The sequence below is a fragment of the Aotus nancymaae genome, unplaced genomic scaffold (genome assembly GCF_030222135.1).
Source record: "Aotus nancymaae isolate 86718 unplaced genomic scaffold, 86718_ANA_hifiasm-v0.15.2.pri h1tg000046l, whole genome shotgun sequence".
Lineage (NCBI taxonomy): Eukaryota > Metazoa > Chordata > Mammalia > Primates > Aotidae > Aotus > Aotus nancymaae.
The window spans coordinates 23960821-23978962 of record NW_026988460.1 but is presented as its reverse complement, the minus strand read 5'-3'; the positions used below and the strand labels follow the sequence as shown (position 1 = coordinate 23978962).

The 18142-nt window shown below is 55.6% G+C and overlaps 1 protein-coding gene across 1 annotated transcript in view; it reads left to right on the top strand.

Annotated features, from left to right (window-relative positions):
* IQSEC1 (IQ motif and Sec7 domain ArfGEF 1) overlaps positions 1 to 18142 on the top strand; it is a 397024-nt gene that overhangs the window by 234028 nt on the left and 144854 nt on the right. The window contains 1 exon segment of the mRNA XM_064362059.1: positions 10097 to 10141. Coding sequence (XP_064218129.1) covers positions 10097 to 10141 — 45 coding nt within the window.

The window sequence follows — 18142 nt, the reverse complement described above, 5'->3', positions numbered from 1 at the left end:
TTTGTATTTTTAGTAGAGACAGGATTTTACCATGTTGGCCAGGCTGGTCTCAAACTCCTGACCTCAAGTGATCCGCCCGCCTTGGCCTCCTGAATTACGGGAATTACAGGTGTGAGCCACTGTGCCAGGCCTGAAAATGTTTTTTCTTAATGAGAAAGATGTGTGAGTTAAGCCTGAGCTGTTTTGTCACCTGCTGTCTGGGCTCCTGGCCCTCAGTTGCAGGGAACCTGGGGGCAGATCTTCCTTTCATGTGGTTGCTGAGTGCAGGCACGGGGTGTAGGAGTGGGTAAGGAGAGCCCTAAACAGCAGGGAGTTTTCTCAATCAGGTGGCTGAGCTCCTGGGCAGGGCAGTTTGGCAGGATGGAGGGGCATTGGAGGCCAACCCTGGGACAATCATTTCTCTGTGCCAGTAGTAGAGTCCTCAGGCTGGCAGGCAGGATGTCTGGGGTCCCATCCTAGCCTAACCCTTGCTCATTGTGTGACCCTGTGCCACGCGCGTCTCCTGTCTGTGCTCTGCCACCTAAGACCAGGCCTGGGGACAGTGGGGTGTTCCCTGCCACTCACTGGAAGAGCCTGTGTGCGTGGAGTGTCTGCGTGTGTGTGGTGCTGAGTGCGTCTTATGTGTGTGCTTGTCTGGCCATGTGAGGGCAGCATGGCTCTGAGGGTGTGCTGTGGGTTGGGGGGTTGTCCTGTAGACACTCCAATGGGCATGGAAAAGTCTACAGGGCCAAGATTGGCCTGTGGCCTCCACTGCACCCAGCAGGTGTACACTGTGTCCCCCATGACTGTTTTAGGTCAGGGGCTCAGGTCCGGGAGTGGGGCTGTGAAGCAGAGGCCACCTCTATCCCCTGGCTGTGTCTTCAGTCCACATGGGCAGCTGTGCCAGAGACTGAGAGGCCAGAGAGCGACTTCGAGAGTCTGTCATTGGGGGAAGGCAGGAGCACATTGCCTCCAGGATAAGGCATCTGTGTAAGGAACAAGAGACCTGGGGAACATGGATGCATTGCAGGCACATAGATATCGCCCGTCTCTGTGTGCATATGTGTCTGCTTATGTTCACATAAGGAAATCCTATAAGGGGGCCCAAGAGATGGGCTCCGTGTAAGGAACAAGACACCAGGGGAACAAGTATTATGCATTGTGTGCCTGGCAGCCTGGTGGAGGGGGATCATTTAGAAGGGAGACCTTCCGCTTGACAACTTTTGTATTTTAGTTTTGAACCATGAGTACGCATTAGCGATTTTAAAATTGAATTTTAAGAATGTGTAAGTTGCTGGTTCTGTGGTGGATTGGGTTGCTTTCTCAATATCCAAAGGATCTCCAGTGGAAGGACACCCTAGAGACACTCGCCTCAGCCAAGCCTCCATCCTGAGGTTGAGGAGCCCAGGGTGTTCTGGTTGGAGATCAGCCTCCTGAGCTGACTGGGTGGTCTGGGACCCTAGAGGAGGGAGCAGGGGACAGAGCCCCACAGGCTCAGGTCAGGAGCTGAGTGGAGCCACTTATCTGCTGAGGAGGCTTGGGGAGGTCTCTGCCTTTCTGAGCCTCAGTTTCCTCATCTGTAAAACGGAAATAAGAAACTCAAGCTTTTAAATTAAATGAGATCCTGTCAGCACCTGAAGGGTCTGACACCTGGAGGAGGGGAGGCTGAAAACCCAGGAAGGACCCCCCAGAAAGGCCAGGCGGACCCCAGAGGGCTTATTGGAAGCTGTATTTGCCCTGTAGATGAGGTGGGGCCAGATGGTTCTTGCAGGGCAAGGAGTTGAGGTTGGGAGGGCTGAACCCCAAGGATTGCAGGTACCCCCCTCCCTCGAGCAGGTACTAGACTAAGGCTTCTCTCTGCTTCTTGCCCATCAGTGAATTGGGCCTAGGACTCAGCAGCCGTCCTGGGCTCGGGACCGAAGGACACTGATGCACAGGCTTGGTCAGGCTCTGGGCCACACGGTGAGGCCTTGGTACCACCCAGACAAGCCCAGGAGAAGCTGGACATGCCCTGACCCCGAGACACTCACAACTAATGCTGCTGCCTTAAGAAGAGAGTCCCTGGTGGAGCCTTTGGGGGTCACAGAAGAAGCTGAGATGGTGGGGTGACATCTTGGTGGTGCTTTTTTATTTTTTATTTTTTTTATTTTTCATTCATTTATATATATATATATATATATATTCTTTTTTTTAATTAAAAAAATACCTGCTACTTGGCAGGTATGGTGGGCCAGGTAGGCCTCTCTGCAAGCTAGGTGTTCGTTCCTGCAGTAGGTGCCTGGCCTAGCCCCACCCCAGACCTGGACCCTGCACCCCAAGGCCCCTCCCTGGGATATTCTGAGGACACTCCACAAGCCTTTGTCCTTGCTGGCCCCTTGCACGCCACATCCTCCCTCTGTGACCTTGGTTCAGTGGTCGCCGCCTCCTCAAGGCAGCTCTGAACCAGGTTAGTGGGGGCAGCGCCCTGCCCTGCCACCCTGCCCGTCCACGGTCTCCTGGTATTACTTTCTGGATCACTTGAGGTTTCCTTGTTTGTGTATTTTGCCTGTGCCCCTGCCCCACGTGGATGGTGACGCCTCTGATCATGGCTAGGTGCCTCCATTTTCACACCTGTAAAGTGGGGATGAGAATATCTCATGTCACAGGGTGGTTGTGAGCGTGAAATGAATCAGTGCTAAGCTCTGATGTGAAGTGGGGTCTGCCTGGAGACTAGGTGGAATGAAGCATCATTTCAATGTGGCCTGAGACTCTTCCTGCCAAAGTTAATAACCACTTCTCTAGACAAACTCCTCATGACACTGATGGAGAAACTGAGGCCCAGACAGGCCTCACCCCAGGGCTTCCGCCTCAGCACCCCAGGCCCTCTGTCCAGGAAGACCTCACTGAGACTCCCATCTGCCCCCACAGCAGGGAGTTTTCCAAACGAAGGCGGGCTGAGCTCCTGGGCAGGGCAGTTTGGCAGGATGGAGGGGTGTGGAGGCCAAACCTGGGACAATCGCCTCACTGTGCCCGTGGTGGGGCCCCCAGGCCCACAGGCAGGGTGGTCTGTGGCCCAGAGCCAGGACAGGAAGGCCAGTGGTGGGTGGACAGGAGCCTTCTGTGGCCTTCTCAGGGCTGGGAGGCCTGGGCAGGACAGGCGGATGTGAGTTGCTGCAGCACACCCTCAGGCCACTTTATGAGGCGCCTCCAGCCGTCAGCTCCTGGAAGCCTTGCTGTAACCTCTGATCAGCCCCATTTTACAAATGAGGACACTGAGGCTCAGGCAGGGTCATGTGGCTTGTGAGGCCTACACTGGAAAGCCCAACAGGGTCCATCTGACCTGAGTGCCCCACTGTGGCTCCTGGGGTCCCGCTGTGTGACATTGGCAAATAGCCTTCCCCCTGGGAATAATGGAATGAGACCACAAGGTGACACAATGGCTTTCCTGGGCCCAAATCCAGAGGCCACCTCTTCACTTCTCTGCACCTCAGCCTCAGGAGCCCCAGAGAGGAAGGATGACTGCATCCCATCCCCGAGTTCAAGGGGCACAGTGAGCCTGGGGGACCTGGCATCGCTGTTGGGCTCCCTTCTCTCTGGCAACGTTGAAGGGGGGTAACTGGGGGCAGGAATGCAGACCCAGCATGCTCTTGTTCGCCTCATCTGTGACACAGCCCATAGCTCAGCTGTGGACACCAGTGGCTGACACGTAAGCCACAGGGCTAGGACCTGGCATGTGGGGGACAGGGTAGAAGGGTGCATACCGCTTCCTCCCTTGCCCTGCTCTCTGCCCCAAACAGAGAAACTTCTGGAGCCCTAAAAATGGTCCAATACTCACAGTCCACTGCTGGTAGGAGCATGTTGGTCCCACCTCTGGGTGGGCATCCGGGTGTACCCAGAGCCCGAAAAACATCCCGCCTGTGCCTCAGCCATGCCAGGAATTGGTCCTAAAGGAGAGACTGTGGCTGTGCACAGAACCCCTATTGAAGCCACTGCCTTGTTTACCAGGGCCAACAAGAGAGACAGAGCCAAGCTCAACACCCGCCGTGGGCAGGGGGAGTGCCTGCCAGGCTCCACCAGCTTTCCATGGGGCGAGGGGAGGAATGCTTCCAAACCCAGAAACACACTGGAGAGACGGTGCGAAGTGCAGGAAAGTGTTTCACAGAGTGGAGCGTAGTTTTGTGTAACTAAAACACATCTACACTCAGGCACAGGCACAGCCAGAAAATCTCCTCACATATTAACACTGGGGCATCCCCAGGGAGTTGGAATGGTGGATAATTTTATTTTCCTTGTTGTGTTTCACTGTTATTTTCTAAAGTTGGTACAGTGAATACGTGCGACTTATTTAATAAGAGGGAGGGGGACGGTGGAACAGGGAGGTCTGCGGCCTCCCCACCCCTTTGGAAATTGAGGCAAATTACTCACACAAGCCCTTCCGGGGCCTGTGGCAGTCTGAAGCATCCCTGCCTCAGGCCCCTCCCGGGTCGCGCCCTCACCCCAAACCACAGACCCAGCCCACTCACCGGCTGCCGCCAGTGAGCCCAGTCATGGCAGCTGCCGGGGCTGTGAGCCGACTCCCAGAGTCTCCCTTCTCCCCGTGGTCGCTACCTTCCTTCCCTTTTCTTCCCATTCCCTCTCGGGAACACACAAGGTCATCGTCTGACTGAGTCAGCTCAGCGCTGCCTTCGGCCACCTGGACCCCACACTGGGGCCCGGATCCAAGTGTTCCTTCCAGAAAGCACAGGGTGTTCTGGAAGAATTCTTACAGCAGCTAATGGGTTCTTTGAAAACGGACAGAACTGTCTAAACCTGGGAGGCCCGAGGGGATTCACTGGTTCCACATTGGGTCTGGGAGCTTCTGAAGCAGAAGGTGCATATAGACGCTCAGCAAGGATGACATGCAGGAGGCAGAGAAGCTCATGGAAGGATGGGTGGCAGCGTCCCTGATGGGGAAACGAGGTTAAAACCACCGCTAGACATGGTGCTGTGGACATCTGTCCTAATGGCTAACATAGGAAGAGACAACGTGAAATGCCAGGAGGGCTGCGGGGAAACTGGATCACTCACCCGTTGCCGGTGGGAGTGTGAGATGGTACAGCCATGCTGGAAAACAGCTTGGCAGTTTCTTTTAAAACGCGTCATACACACACCATACGACCCACCAGCTGGGCTCTTAGGCATTTATTCCAGAGAAGTGAAGGCTTGTGTCTACACAAACACTGCTCCAAGAACACTTGCGGCTGTCCGAGTCATGCCAGCCCCCAAATCAGAAACTGCGGCGAATGGCTAAATACACTGTCCCGGCCATGCCAGGGAATGCTGCTTAGCAGAGAGGCAGAGCTGACCCTCCACACCCAAGCATGGCTGAATGCAGTGGACATGGGGCTGAGTGCAGAAAGCCAGTCTTAAAAAGTGGCACGCTGGATGATTCCATTCGTATAGCACTTGAGAGATGAAAAAATGACGGGGATGGAGAAGAGATGGGCAGTTGCCAGGGATGAGGGCTGGTGGGAAGGGATGAGGGGGCTACGGAGGGTTCCCAGGGAGCCTGGTGAGGAGACAGCACCATGCTGGATCATCATGGTGGCCACACAGGGCTGGGTGAGAGGGAATCACATGGACACACAGGTGTGTGTAACTGCTGAAGTCCCGATGGGCCCAGCGGGCTATTGCTCTCCTAGCATTGATGGTGTACTGTAGTTGTATAAGATGTTATCTCTGGGAAAGGCTAGGGAAGCGGCACACAGGATCCTGTACTTTTTGTTGGAACTTTTTATGTATCTATGGTTAAACAGTGTTTTTTAAAAGGCCAAAGTGCAGGAACTTGGTCTGCATTAGGGCCCAAGCATGGATATTTCTTAAAAGCACCCCAGCTGTTTATCATACGGCCAGGATAGAAACACTGACCACTTCCTCATTTAGCAAAGGGAAACTGAGGCAGGGAGGGGAGTTTCCAAGGTCATGCAGGTGCTGTGCAAGAAAGGGGATGACCTCCACTTCCAGCCAAGCCTGAGGCCTGGGCTTCTGCTACTCCAGGCTGGTGCTGGAGATGGAACGTGAGGCAGACTGTTTTATGTCTTTGCGTACATTGTTATTGAATTATTGTGTATGTACAGAAAGTGCATACTTCATCAGCGTATGGCCTGTAGAATTGCCACAAACTGAACACACTCATGTAACCAGCACCCGATCTCAGAACAGACCACACCCCAACATCCCCATGGTGCCACTGCCAGTGACAGCCCATCCCCCGAGGGCCCTCTCCTGACTGTGCAGCACAGAGCCAGCACTTTTTCCTGCTCTGGAACTTTGCATCAATGGTCGGGTGCTGTTTAGAATCGGTGCCAGGGTGTAAGCCTGGGGCAACCAGTTGGTTCTGAAAAGGAAAGGAAGCAGCCTCCCCAGGAGGCCATGAAGTGGGCTGGGGGTGGGGGAGGAGGGGCCTCACTCAGCGCGGCTAGAATGGGCTGCTTGTCTCTGAGCCGGAAGTGAGGGATGGAAGAGGGGCTGGAGCCCTGCCCGGCTGATCGGCAGCTCTGTGTCCATGAGCTTGGACCAGGGTCCCCTGAAGATGCTGGGAGGACTCGGAGCAGGGGAAGCAACACAGCTCCAGCAGGTGGACAGAGCTCTGGACATGGGACTGGCAAAACTTCAGGGAGACTGGGTGCCGCCGAGGTCCTTGCTGTACCTCTCTGACCCCCAGTGCCCCCCATATATTATATGAGACTCATATATTTATATATGTAACAAGTATCTATTAACATAGAGTTAATGTGTTAATAAAATGTTATGTGTGCATGTTAATAGAACTAATATAACATTTATGTTTTACTTGTATGTTGTTGGTGTCACACATTAACATATGTAATATAATACAATATAAGGTATATTGAATATCATACAAATCTTTTGGGTCCTGTCCTAATCAGAGCTAGCTTTTATGGAATGCTGACTGTGTTCTTGGCACTGTTTTACACCTTTTACATGTATTAACATGTTTAATCTTCCAAAAACATTACAGATGAAAAACTAAACTGTAGCACAGAGAGCTTAGTTAACTTGCCCAAGGGCACTCAGCTAATAGGTGGCACAGCTAGGATTTGAACCCTGGCTCTCTTGGCTCTAGAACTCACATGTGAACCTTTAAGCTCTTGTGTCTCAATATACACTAGTCTATGTAATAATAAATAACGATGCGAGTATCTCAAATATACATGCAATGGCACTTTCTGGTTTGCAGAACCAGTTTGGGTTGATTCCAAATTCAGGTCTGCTGGGCTGGGAGTCTCTCTGGGGACCCCATGCACCCTCACTCTGGGCCTTTCTTGCTGGGGCCTGTTCCTGGCCTGTGCACTGCTGTGCTGAGTGATGAAGAAGGGTGGCAGGGAGAACAAAGCTTCAGTCTTGGCTAGACAAGGCTTCAGACAACTTGGACCCAACAGGGCAGCTGACAGAGGGAGGGTCTCCATACAGAGCCAGTCCTAGCTGTACTGTCTGGGGGTGGGGGTGGGGGGCGCACCGAGGCAGCTAGTGGGAGGAAATGCTGAGTGTTTCAGGCCACAGAGGAGTCCCCGTTGGGGGACAGGGACACAGGTGGGGAGAAGTAGAGAAGGCAGGCAGGGGCCACTGCCTGCTGTGGGGTTCAGCACTGGGCCACAGCAGGCCTGCAAGGGCACGTTGCATCCTGCAGACAGTTCCCCAGCTTCACATGCGGACTTCAGTGACCATACTCTCTGGCTGGAGAGAGAGCATCGCACACAGCTCAGTTCCTCGGACCTGTGTGCCACAGCATGTAGGGTGTGACTGTACCTCCGTTGCGGGGCTCGATGAGCTCGTACCTGTGAATATTAACACTAACTCCTGCCACTTAGAAACTTCTAAAAAAAAATTGCTATTGTTAGGGAAGTGAGAGATAGGAGAAGAAAGGAAGGGAAGGAGGGAGAGAGGAAAGGAAGAAGGAAGGAGGAAGAAAGGAGTCCGGTGAGGAGGGTGAAAGGTAGGCAGTCAGAGAAAGGGGTGGACATTTGAGCAGGGTTTTGAAGGGTTTGCCTCTGGATAAAGAGGCAGGGAATGGAATGGTGGTCCATTATGGGGCCTCCCTGAGCCACACGTGCTTCAGCGTCCGTGACGTGGGGACATGATTCCATGCGCCTCATAAGGTGAATGCAAGGGTGGGGTGAGGAAGTGTTTGGGAAGAACACACAGCTCAAGGTGGGCTCCCTGCAGTAGGTGAAGATATTGCTGTGTTTGTCATTGTTTGTCCTGATGTGGCCAGAGTGGGACAGAGCTGGGAGCTGAATCACTATGCTTGTGGCAGGACGACTCTGGGCCTGAATACAGTGGGCTCTGCCTGTGGGGCCCGGGAACCTGGCACCATTTTGTGGTATCTTCTTCGCATCATATTGGTATCATCTCATGTGGCTCGTGTACAGCTGAGCGGCCAGGCTGGGAGATGGAGGGCTGGGTCCTCTTATCCAGATCCAGGACTTCCTGAAGGCCAAAATTCCTCACCACACCCAGTGTGGGTCCTGACACTGGGAGGGAGGGAGGGCCTGCTTGCCACCCCGCTAACTCTCCCTCCTAGAAAACCTGTTGCCCACCCCAGTTTGGGCACGGGACTGTGACCGGACCAGGAAGTGAGCTCAGGACGTCCTGACACCGCCCCTCACATCTTCTTTTCTTTATGAGCTTTGGCAGGGCACTGCTGCCACACAGGTAGAGCTGCTGAGCCCATGGTGTGGCCCTGGATGGGTTCTGGCTCGCGGGGAGAGGGGTGCCATCTGTGGCCTCTTCGGCCGGGGCTGGGGAAGAAGGAAGCATTGCACTGAGGATGGGAGTCCCTGAGGGATGGTGTGTGGAGTGGGGACTGGCACTGGGGATTCGAATCTGCCGAGCACAGGGTCTACCAGTGGCCATGCTGGCAGCTAGACAGGAAATAGCAGAATCACAGGCCAGCATGGGACTGGGAAGGGAAGGTCAGCCTCCTTCCAGGAGTGCGTCCATCAGGGCTCTTGTATGAGAGCAAGTAGGGAAATGGAGGCCAAAGCTGGGATGGCCCATGGCAAGCAGCCAGCATGGGCTCAGAATGTCAAGCCCACTGTGGCCACACATAGGCGCAGGCTTGGCTGTGCCCTGGACTTCTGAGGCCTCAGGTGGGGAGAAGCATGTGGAGCAGTGATGGGGGTGTGTGGAGCAGTGATGGGGGGGTGTGGGTGCCCCATTCAGGAAGGCAGGTGCCATTGGAGGAGAGGGTATTCCAAGGACACAGTCTCTAGGGATGAGTCCTGTGACATAGCTGATGTTCCCCATCTGGGCAGGGACAGGCAGTGTTGCTTGGGTGGGACCCCTCAGCCTCAAGGAAGGCATCACCCCAGGCCCTGAAGACATAGAACATGGGGTGTGCTGTCAAGCAGAGCAGACAGAGACAGTCCTTTCAGATGCATGCTTTGCCCTGTGAGAGATCTGCTTTTACCACTACCATTTTACACATGAGGAAACTGAGGCACAGAGAGGTGAAGGGACAGGCACCAAGTCCATGGCTAGTCATGGGTGGAGGTGGGAAGTGATCCGGGTTGGGCTGGCTCCAGGTGCACGCCCCATGGCACAGACTGAACTTGGTCAAAGGCAGGAGGCAGGACCCAGGCTCCTGGGCCCAGATCCAGAGCTGGATGCTGAATCTGGATCTGGGCAGGAACCTGGGCTCCAGGGCTCCCGGGTTGGAGGCTGGGTGGGCTCAAACCTGTGGGTCTGCAGAGATTCCTGGTGCGGGGCTCTTTGGGGAAGGAGCATGGTGGCTCAGGTCAAACACACCCGAGGTTAAGTCTGGGGCCAGCCAGAGAGGACCTTTAACCCTGCCCACTTTGCTTCCTCTCCTTGATCCTCAGTTTTTCCATCTGAACAGGGGGCAGTGGGACTTGACATTGCCATGGGGTAGAGTTGAGGCAGCTTCTCAGCTGACCCAGCAGGGGAAAGAAAGCACATGGTTTCTTGCATGTGGGACAGACGCTCTTACCAGGGCTGCCCAGCTGCCCCAGGACCTGTCCTGGGACTACCCACTAGGGCCTGAGTGGACATGACCCCCAAGGGGTTGGCTGTGTGTGAGTCCATCAGTAACCCTGTCTTGCTTTTGCCACCTCAGGAGCTCCCTGGACACCGGAAGCAGCCTCTCCACTGACCGATACAGGTACTGTCTTGCCGTCCACCCCAGCCTGCCCAGATCTCCTTAGGTCTCCACTGCCCATCTGCACCCAGAGCAGGCCTCCAAGAGGCCATCAGGGGAAATTAGCTCCACCATTTGGCCCTGAAATTCCCCCAAGGACCAGAGGTACTGCTGAAATGTCCCCTGAGAACAGCTACAGCGTGGAGTGGTTTCCCCTCAAATCAAGGTCCCCTCAAAGACCAGGACTACAGTCGCAAGTCCCCTCCCTAAAGACCAGAGCTCAGCTGAAGGCCCCTTGGAGGATCAAGCTGCAGCTGATAGTTCCTCCAAGATCCAAGGCTGGTGGGTCCCCCAGGGACCAGCCTGCAGCCAGCAGTTCCCATGACGACCAAGGCTGCAGCCAGGCGGGGTGAAGCCTGACTATTGGTGTATAGCTTGGTGGGAGCCGGGTGTCTGAGGGTCTCTGCTTCCATGTGCTTTGTATCTTGATGGCTTCCAAAAAGAGCATTTTCTGTACACACACACACACACACACACACGCACGCACACACGATGGCTTCCAAAAAGAGCATTTTCTGTACACACACACACACACACACACACAATGGCTTCCAAAAAGAGCATTTTCTGTACACACACACACACACACACACACGATGGCTTCCAAAAAGAGCATTTTCTGTACACACACACACACACACACACACACACTGGAGGCTATGCCTAGAGGGAAAGCTCCCTGGATTGGAAGTCAGCTGTGCCTAGAGGGAAAGCTCCCTGGATTGGAAGTCAGCAGATCCTTGCTCCAGTCTCATGGGCAAGGAAGACAAGTGACAGGCAGCCTGTCCTGGCAGTGGGGTGGCTTAGAGGGCTGTGTTGGGTGCATCGATGTGAACTGGGGAGGAGGGGACATCTGTGCTGCATTGTAGAGGGGACTAGAAGTTGACTGGTTCCCTATTTGGAGTGTGGGAGATGAGTGGTCCCAGAGGGGGCACTCCGTGTGAGGACCTGTGCAGGGTGGATATGGCCAGTGCATGGAGAGGGAGGAGGGGAATTAGGGGAGGTTTGGGAGGGAGCTTCGTCCTGCTAAGGAGCTTGGCTTCTGTGCGAGGGGGTTTTTGAACAAGCCCAAAAGGAGACTCACAAAATAGTAGGCCCTTTCCCTGGAGACACCAACCAACGGCTGGGCCCCACGTGTCGGGGTTGCAGCAGATGCTATTTAGAAAGATGTCAGAGCAACCGACTCTGAAACCCTGTGGCTGCGAGGAGCGAGGGAGTGGCCATCTGGGCCCTGCTTCCTTTAGCCAGCTGGGGGCTGGCAACCCCGCCTTGTGCGCTCCTGGAGGACACAGAGCTGGGTGGCACACATGCATATACACGTGAGCATACGTGCACGCACTCACCCGATCCTCTGCACGGACACTCCACAGTCACACCCACATATCATCATAACAGCACTTCCTTTGCTTAGGAAAGCTGACAGTCCTTATGGCCACCCAGTGAGTCAGGGCTATTGTTAGCCCACTTCACAGACGTCACCTGCTCAGGATTCGAGACTGTGGGGGCAGAGCTGGGATCTGAACGTTTGGGTATCCTGGTGTGAATACTGCCCGACACTGTAGCACACTCCCTGCCCTCATACTCACAGCTCCTCATACGCCCAATGCGCAATCCCACACAAACACACATATACACACACAGACTCCAGAACATCCCCACACCCAGTACTTCCTGTAGTCAGACGCTGGCACTGTCACTTTTGCACATGGGCACACACACAGCCCTGTTTGGGCACATACATGCTTGTGGGCTCATAGTGGTACACATACTCTCACCCCTCATGGGTTGTCTGGGGGTGTCAGCAGGCCTGTGGGTGCCTGTGTCAGGGTGGCCTCAGAGAGGGAAGCTGAGGAGGCTCCTGTATCCATGCCACGGGCACCACTGCAGCTTCGTCTGCATTGTCCACTCCGCCCGCCGGCCAGTCAGGTGCCCTGCTCGGGGCCAGCCCAGGAACGTTCTGGCATGCAGGGAGGATGGATGGGGCTCTTTGTTCCAGGGTGTGTGGGGGCCGAGCAGGTTTTGTGCCTCTGCCCGCTCTGGTCTCACTGCACAGCCCTCCCTTGGATGGGGCCACACTTGACCTCAGAGCCAACACCCCAGTGCCTCACTCTCCGGAGGACAGAGCAGGGGTCGGAGCAGAGGCTGTAGGAGCCCCTCAGCTCCACCGTTTCCCCTCCTGCATTCAGCCATTATTTCCTGAGCACCTGCTGGTGCTGGGCAGTCAGGATCCCTCGTTGAGCAGTCCTGCTGCCTTCACAGAGCGTCTGTGGCAGGTGGGAGCATAGGCAGCAAGTGGACAAAGAAATTGGTTTTTAACATAACGTGTCAAGTGGTGACAAGAGCTATGGAGAAAATAAATCCAGGTGAAGGGAATAGACAGAGACAGGAGGGTGGCCAGGAAAGACCTCTGGTCTGGAAGCACAGGAGGGTGAGGAGCATCCCAGCCACCTGGTGGGAACAGTGGTGCAGAGGCCCTGGGGTGGAGCATGCCTGGGGGAGCAGCCAGGAGGCAGGTGCTAAGTGGAGCCCACTTGCCTTGGCATGCATCCTGACTTCCAACCCCCACAGCAGCCTCGGACACAGACAGGGTCAGGATCAATGTTCCCCTTTCGCAGATGAGGATACCTGAGATCTAGAGGCCGGAGGAGCGTTGGTGCCAGGTCCAGGACCAGGGCCTGGGGCCCCCACTGCTACCAGGACTCCGTGCCTTTTTTGTGCAGTGGAGGCACCAGCTCTGCTGCTGGGGGCAAGCTTCTGAGAATCCCAGCCTTCGGAGGTTCTGGAGGCCTGTGCACAGCCTAGGAATTCAGAAACAAAGGTCCCAGCCAGTAATTGCTGCCTTTCAAAGGCACAGCCGGCTTCCTCTGCCATAGGCGTGAGAGGGAAGCTAATGTCCTTGGTGAGGGGTGGGGGGGTAGTGGGCAGCACTTCAGGGCCACTGGCCCCGCCTGTGCTACCTTGGCAAACTGGCGCGTCACTCTTGGCAGACCGAGTCTCCCCTGCCCACCCCCAGTTATCAGCCCAGCTGGGGTCTCCTGCGTCCAGCCTGGTCATTCCAATGACACTGGGTGTCCCCCTGTACCTCTGGCCTCACACTCCCAACTGTACCGTAGGAGGCTCGGACCCAGCCGTTTGGAAAGCTTTCCTTCTCCAGCCATCCAGGGCGGGTACTTCCAAGGGAAAGTGACTCTGCAGATAGGGCCTCCCAACCTCGGCATGACTGACATTTTGGGCGGGACTGTTCTCTCGTGTGGGGGTTGTCCTGTGCATGGTAAAATGTTTAGTGACACCTAAATGCCACTAGATGCTGGCACCCTCTTCCCAGTTGGACACCAAATTTCTCCAGACATTACTGGGTGTCCCGGGGGCGAGGGAATGACCAAGATGCCTCTGGTTGAGAACCATTGCTCTAGAAGCAGCATTTTTGCTAATGACACTGAGAAAATGCCACCCAAGGTGGGAGACTTTGTTTTTCGGCTTTGCACAGGGTGGGATCAGGCCCCTGGTTCCCAGTCCAGCCCTTGGAAGCTGAGCAGCCTTGCTTGGGGCACACAGAGCCTTATCTTTTGTGGCACCATCTCCCATCCAACTGCCTGGATGTCATCCCTCCTGGCCAGCAGCTCCTGGGCTCTGTGTGCACACCTCTGGGGATGGGGGTCTTCTCTGTGCCTCTATTTCCTCATCTGAGGGAGAGTGGGGGATAGCCAGACCTCCTCATCTAGATAGATTGTGACCATTGCTTTGCAAATGACATCCGACTGTGCAAACGTGGGCCCTAAAGTGACCAGAGGGGATGAGTGTGCTGTGCTTGAGAGCCTTTCACACACTATTCAAGAATGATCCCTCCCCCCTCCCTCCCTCCCTCCTGCCTTCCCACAAATGATTGTCAAGCCCCTGCAGTGGGTGGGGCCTTAAAAGAGATGTGGCCCCTTCCCTAGAGTAGTTGCTTGTAGTTGGAGGAAAAAGACAGTTAACAAGTGAATATGCAAAGGCAGGATCCTTTTGGAGGATGGGCTATCCTGTGGAGAGAATCAGGGTGATGCGTGAAGGAGGCTGGGCCTCTGTAGCTTAGACAGTGAGGGGCCCTAGAGTGGGACCTGACTGACTAGGAGGAGCTGAGCTGCAGGAGGAGGGCGGGAGAGCAGACTGCGTGGAACCCCAGGGCGTGATGGATTCGAGGGGCTGACGGTGGCCAGTGTGTCTGGGAGTCAGAAACTCAGACTTTCAGGTGGCCAGCATGTGGGGAGTGGGCCATGGGACCGTTGGAGCAGACGCTAGGACCAGCCAGATCCTGAGAGATATGAGGGGAGAGGTGAGGCTGGACCGGGGACTCCTCTCCTGTCATCTGTGACTGCCAGGTCCCCTGGCCCTTGGGACTTCCCATTCTGCCTGGGGTCCCTCTGCCCAACAATGTGTCTGGCTATCTGTGGCCCCACAGCCCAGCCTCTCCCTCCCTGGTTAGCGACAGGATTCCCGTGCCGGCAGCCAATGAGCGGCTGTCATAGCGGTTCCATTTTAGATTTTATCAATGTGTCCCTGTCGCCCAGGCAACGGCAGGCGCTGGGCGGCCCTGTCAGTCTTCCTCCTCCTGCCTTTCAGAGCCCAGCTGCCCCCACCCCAAGCACCATGTGGCTACATGGTGAGTTTTCCCTCTCGCAGGCCGAACGGGGATTCCGCCAAGCGTAATTTATCTGGCAAAAGAGGCTAGTGTTTGCCTGTCATCTGGCCCCCTCCCTACCTGCTCCCTCTGGGTCTTCCTGGCCTCAGCCACTCCGGGCCAGGCCGGTGAGTGCATGATTGCCCAGCCAGTGCTGGCCCCACCACCCAGAGCCCCAGGGCCTGGTTGGAAGAACAGACTTACAGAGCCAAGGTCAGGAGCCCTAGCATCCCAGCCCCCCAGGATGATGGGCTGGTGGCCCCCACAACTCGATACAGCCAGAGCTGCCTCGGTGTGTCCCAGGGACCCCCAGGGAAGCCCCCAGATGCACCAGCTACCAGAGACAGCAGCAGCATGAGCCGGGCCGGGCGAGCTGCATGAATGAGTTGCTAGGCTTTTGTGCTGGCTGCTCTTTGTATTGGAGGCGTGTACTGTACAAGCCGCGCCGGGCGGGCTGGGCCATGTGAGTGGGGGCCGCCGTGGCAGGGACCAGGGCGGGCCGAAGCGGCCGGTTCTCCACCTCCCACCAGCCCCTCTCGGTGTCTCCACGGAGACGCTGCCGTGGTCCGGCTGGAGACCAAAAGGTGAAAATGCTCAAGTTCAAGGCCTTTTGCCTGGATTACTGGCAGTTCCTATGCCTGCAGCCCCTGCATGGAGCCTACAAAAGGTAAGTCGACCTTCTGGGGAGAACCTTGGCCACTAAGGCAACAGGGCCTGGACGGAAAGTTCACCCATGCCTGCCTGACTTCAGTGCTTCCTCTTCTCGGTGGAGGGTCCCTGCCACTGGGCAAGACCAGTGGCGGCATTTATCATGGTTCACTTTGCAACTCGGCTTAACTATTCTTTCCTCTCCCTGCGGCCTGAAACTGGTAGAGTTTCTGCAGAGAACGGGTCACCCTGGACTGCTCTGTGGCCAGGCACGGTGTTTCATTGTTCCTTGCCGCCGGGGTGAGCCCTAGGCAGAGAAGCCGCACAGGTTCCGGGGGCCCCAGCCTGCTCTTTCCCGGCACACTCTCTCCAACCTCGTCTCCATGGGCTGGATGACTCATGGCTTGGCCTGCCTCCACCCTAAGCACAGGTTTGGGGAGGCAGAGTTGGGGATCCCCTGGCCAGGAGATCAGGAGACCGACGTTCGATTCCCTTTCCTGGCTGTGCCACCTTGGGAGAGTCACTTTCCCTCTTTGAGCCTGTTTCCCATCTGTAAGGGTTCAGACTTGATGGCATGGATTTGGGGACTGCTCCCTGAGGTGACAAGGACTGCAGGCACCACAAGCCCGAATGTTCGTACGCCTGGCAGCTTCTTCCCAGCATGTGTGTTCTGTCCGGGGCACACCTTGGTCAAGAACCGCACCTGGGCTAGGAGGAGATCATCACGGAGCCGTCACCATGGTCGCCTTGAACGGCGTGTGGTTCAAGACCTGGAGGAGGGAATTGTCCTGTATATTCTGAGGGAATTAGTTTTTCCTGATTTCACACTCGGTGAAGTCTGCGGCCATTAGCATGCAAGCAATTCTGGGAAAGTGTGGGAGCTTTTCTCCTTCCAGTGGGCCTTCTCCAAAGGGGGCGGGAACGGAGGGTCTCACAGCAGCTGTAGAAAGGAAGTCCCTGCTCTTGGGAGGGTGCCAATGAGACTGGCCTGTCCTGCGTCTGATTAGTGCAAGCCACATCTGAGAGGAGCCTGACACCCAGGGGGCCCTGAGCACCATGGTGCAGCCTTTCATGCCACCCCTGTCCCCAGGCTTGTTTGTGTGGCCCCAGGAGGGCACGCCCAGCTGTCAGTGATTCAGTGTTTACCGCAGTGGGGCACTTTAGATACTTAGTTGTTCATCCTCATCCCTTCTGCAAAAGAAGCATTGACATCCCTATGCACAGGTGAACAGAATAAAACCAGAGGGCAGGCAACTGCAGGAGAGTAGCCGTGGGAGCTAAACCTGGTCTCTCCTGTCTCACCTGCAGTCTCTCTTGAATGTCTATAGCCTCAGGCCATGCAGACACCAGAGGCCCCGGCAGGGCAGGGACAAACCAGAGACAGATCCTGCCCCACATGGCTCAACTGGCCAGGCATGAGTCGTGGTCAGACCCTTGACAGAGGAGCAGGGCTGGGTGCGGGGGCTTCGTGGAGGAGGTGACAGCTGAGCCAGGCAGTGAAGTGTCTAGAGGAGTTTACTGGGCTGCGATGGGGAGCACAGGTGTTCCAGGCAGAGGGAAAAGCACGGGGGGAATACCCACAGGCTTTAAAACGGAAGGGTGTCTTCGGGTCGTGGCAAGAGGCCATGGAGCTAGGAAGGGGCACCAGGGCCTGGGCTTTGTCCTGCATTCGGTGGGGAGCCCATGAAGGATCTTAGCGAGTGAGTGGCAAGCTAAGAGTCACACTCTGGGGGCCACGTGGTCCAAGTGTGAGAGTACCGGCTGAGGCTCCAGGAGGAACCCATCCCCTCACCTATGGAAGTTCTTACTCAGAGCCTGTGCTCTTGTTCTCAACCTCTGACTGTGCCCCAAAGACAAATGAGACTAGTCCTTGAGGAGCTCCCAACCTACAAAGAGAGAAGACCTATTAACAACTCATGAGTGTTAAGAATGGGGGATAAACAGATGGTGCACAAAGTACCAGCAGTCTGAGGGAGGTCTTATTGGAGAAATCAAGGAAGGCTTCCTGCAGGAGGTGGCATGTGATCTGGGCCTAGATACGGGAGCTGGAATTTTCCAGACAGAGAAGGGTACTATGGGTGGAAAACAAAGCATGAACAAACATATGGGGTGGGATCAAGCCTGGCATGGTGCATAAATGATCAGAGGTGAGGCTGAAGCCTAGGTGTGTGTCAGGGGAAGAGCTAAAAAGGCAGGTGGGGCAGTGAAGCTCAGTGTCTGCTACACATGAGGCTTCATTCAAAGCGCCAATTCTGCGTGCTAACCACATGAAGTGCAGTCATGATTCTTCCATTTTCCAGGTGAAGAAACCAAGGCGTAAGAAGTAGCTTGTCCAAAGGCTCATATCTGGTCCGTGGTGCCCCTGGGATTTAACCAGGGGGTCCAGCTGTGGAGGCTGCATGCTGCCAGCTGAGCAGCTTGGTCTGTCCACCCTGGCAAATGACATGCTGAGGGCTGGGGGCAGTCATCTTTCCAGCAGTTGTCGACCATAAATAATGATGCATCAGCCAGGTGGGCAAGAGCTCAGACTTTGTGGTCAGACCTCACTGTGGCAGGGAGCTTAGAAAAGTCACTTTTCCTCCACACCTGTATAGTAACATGGGGGACGGGGGACGTTCAGCTCACCTCTCGTGGCCCTTGTGTGGGGATTTCTTGGATAA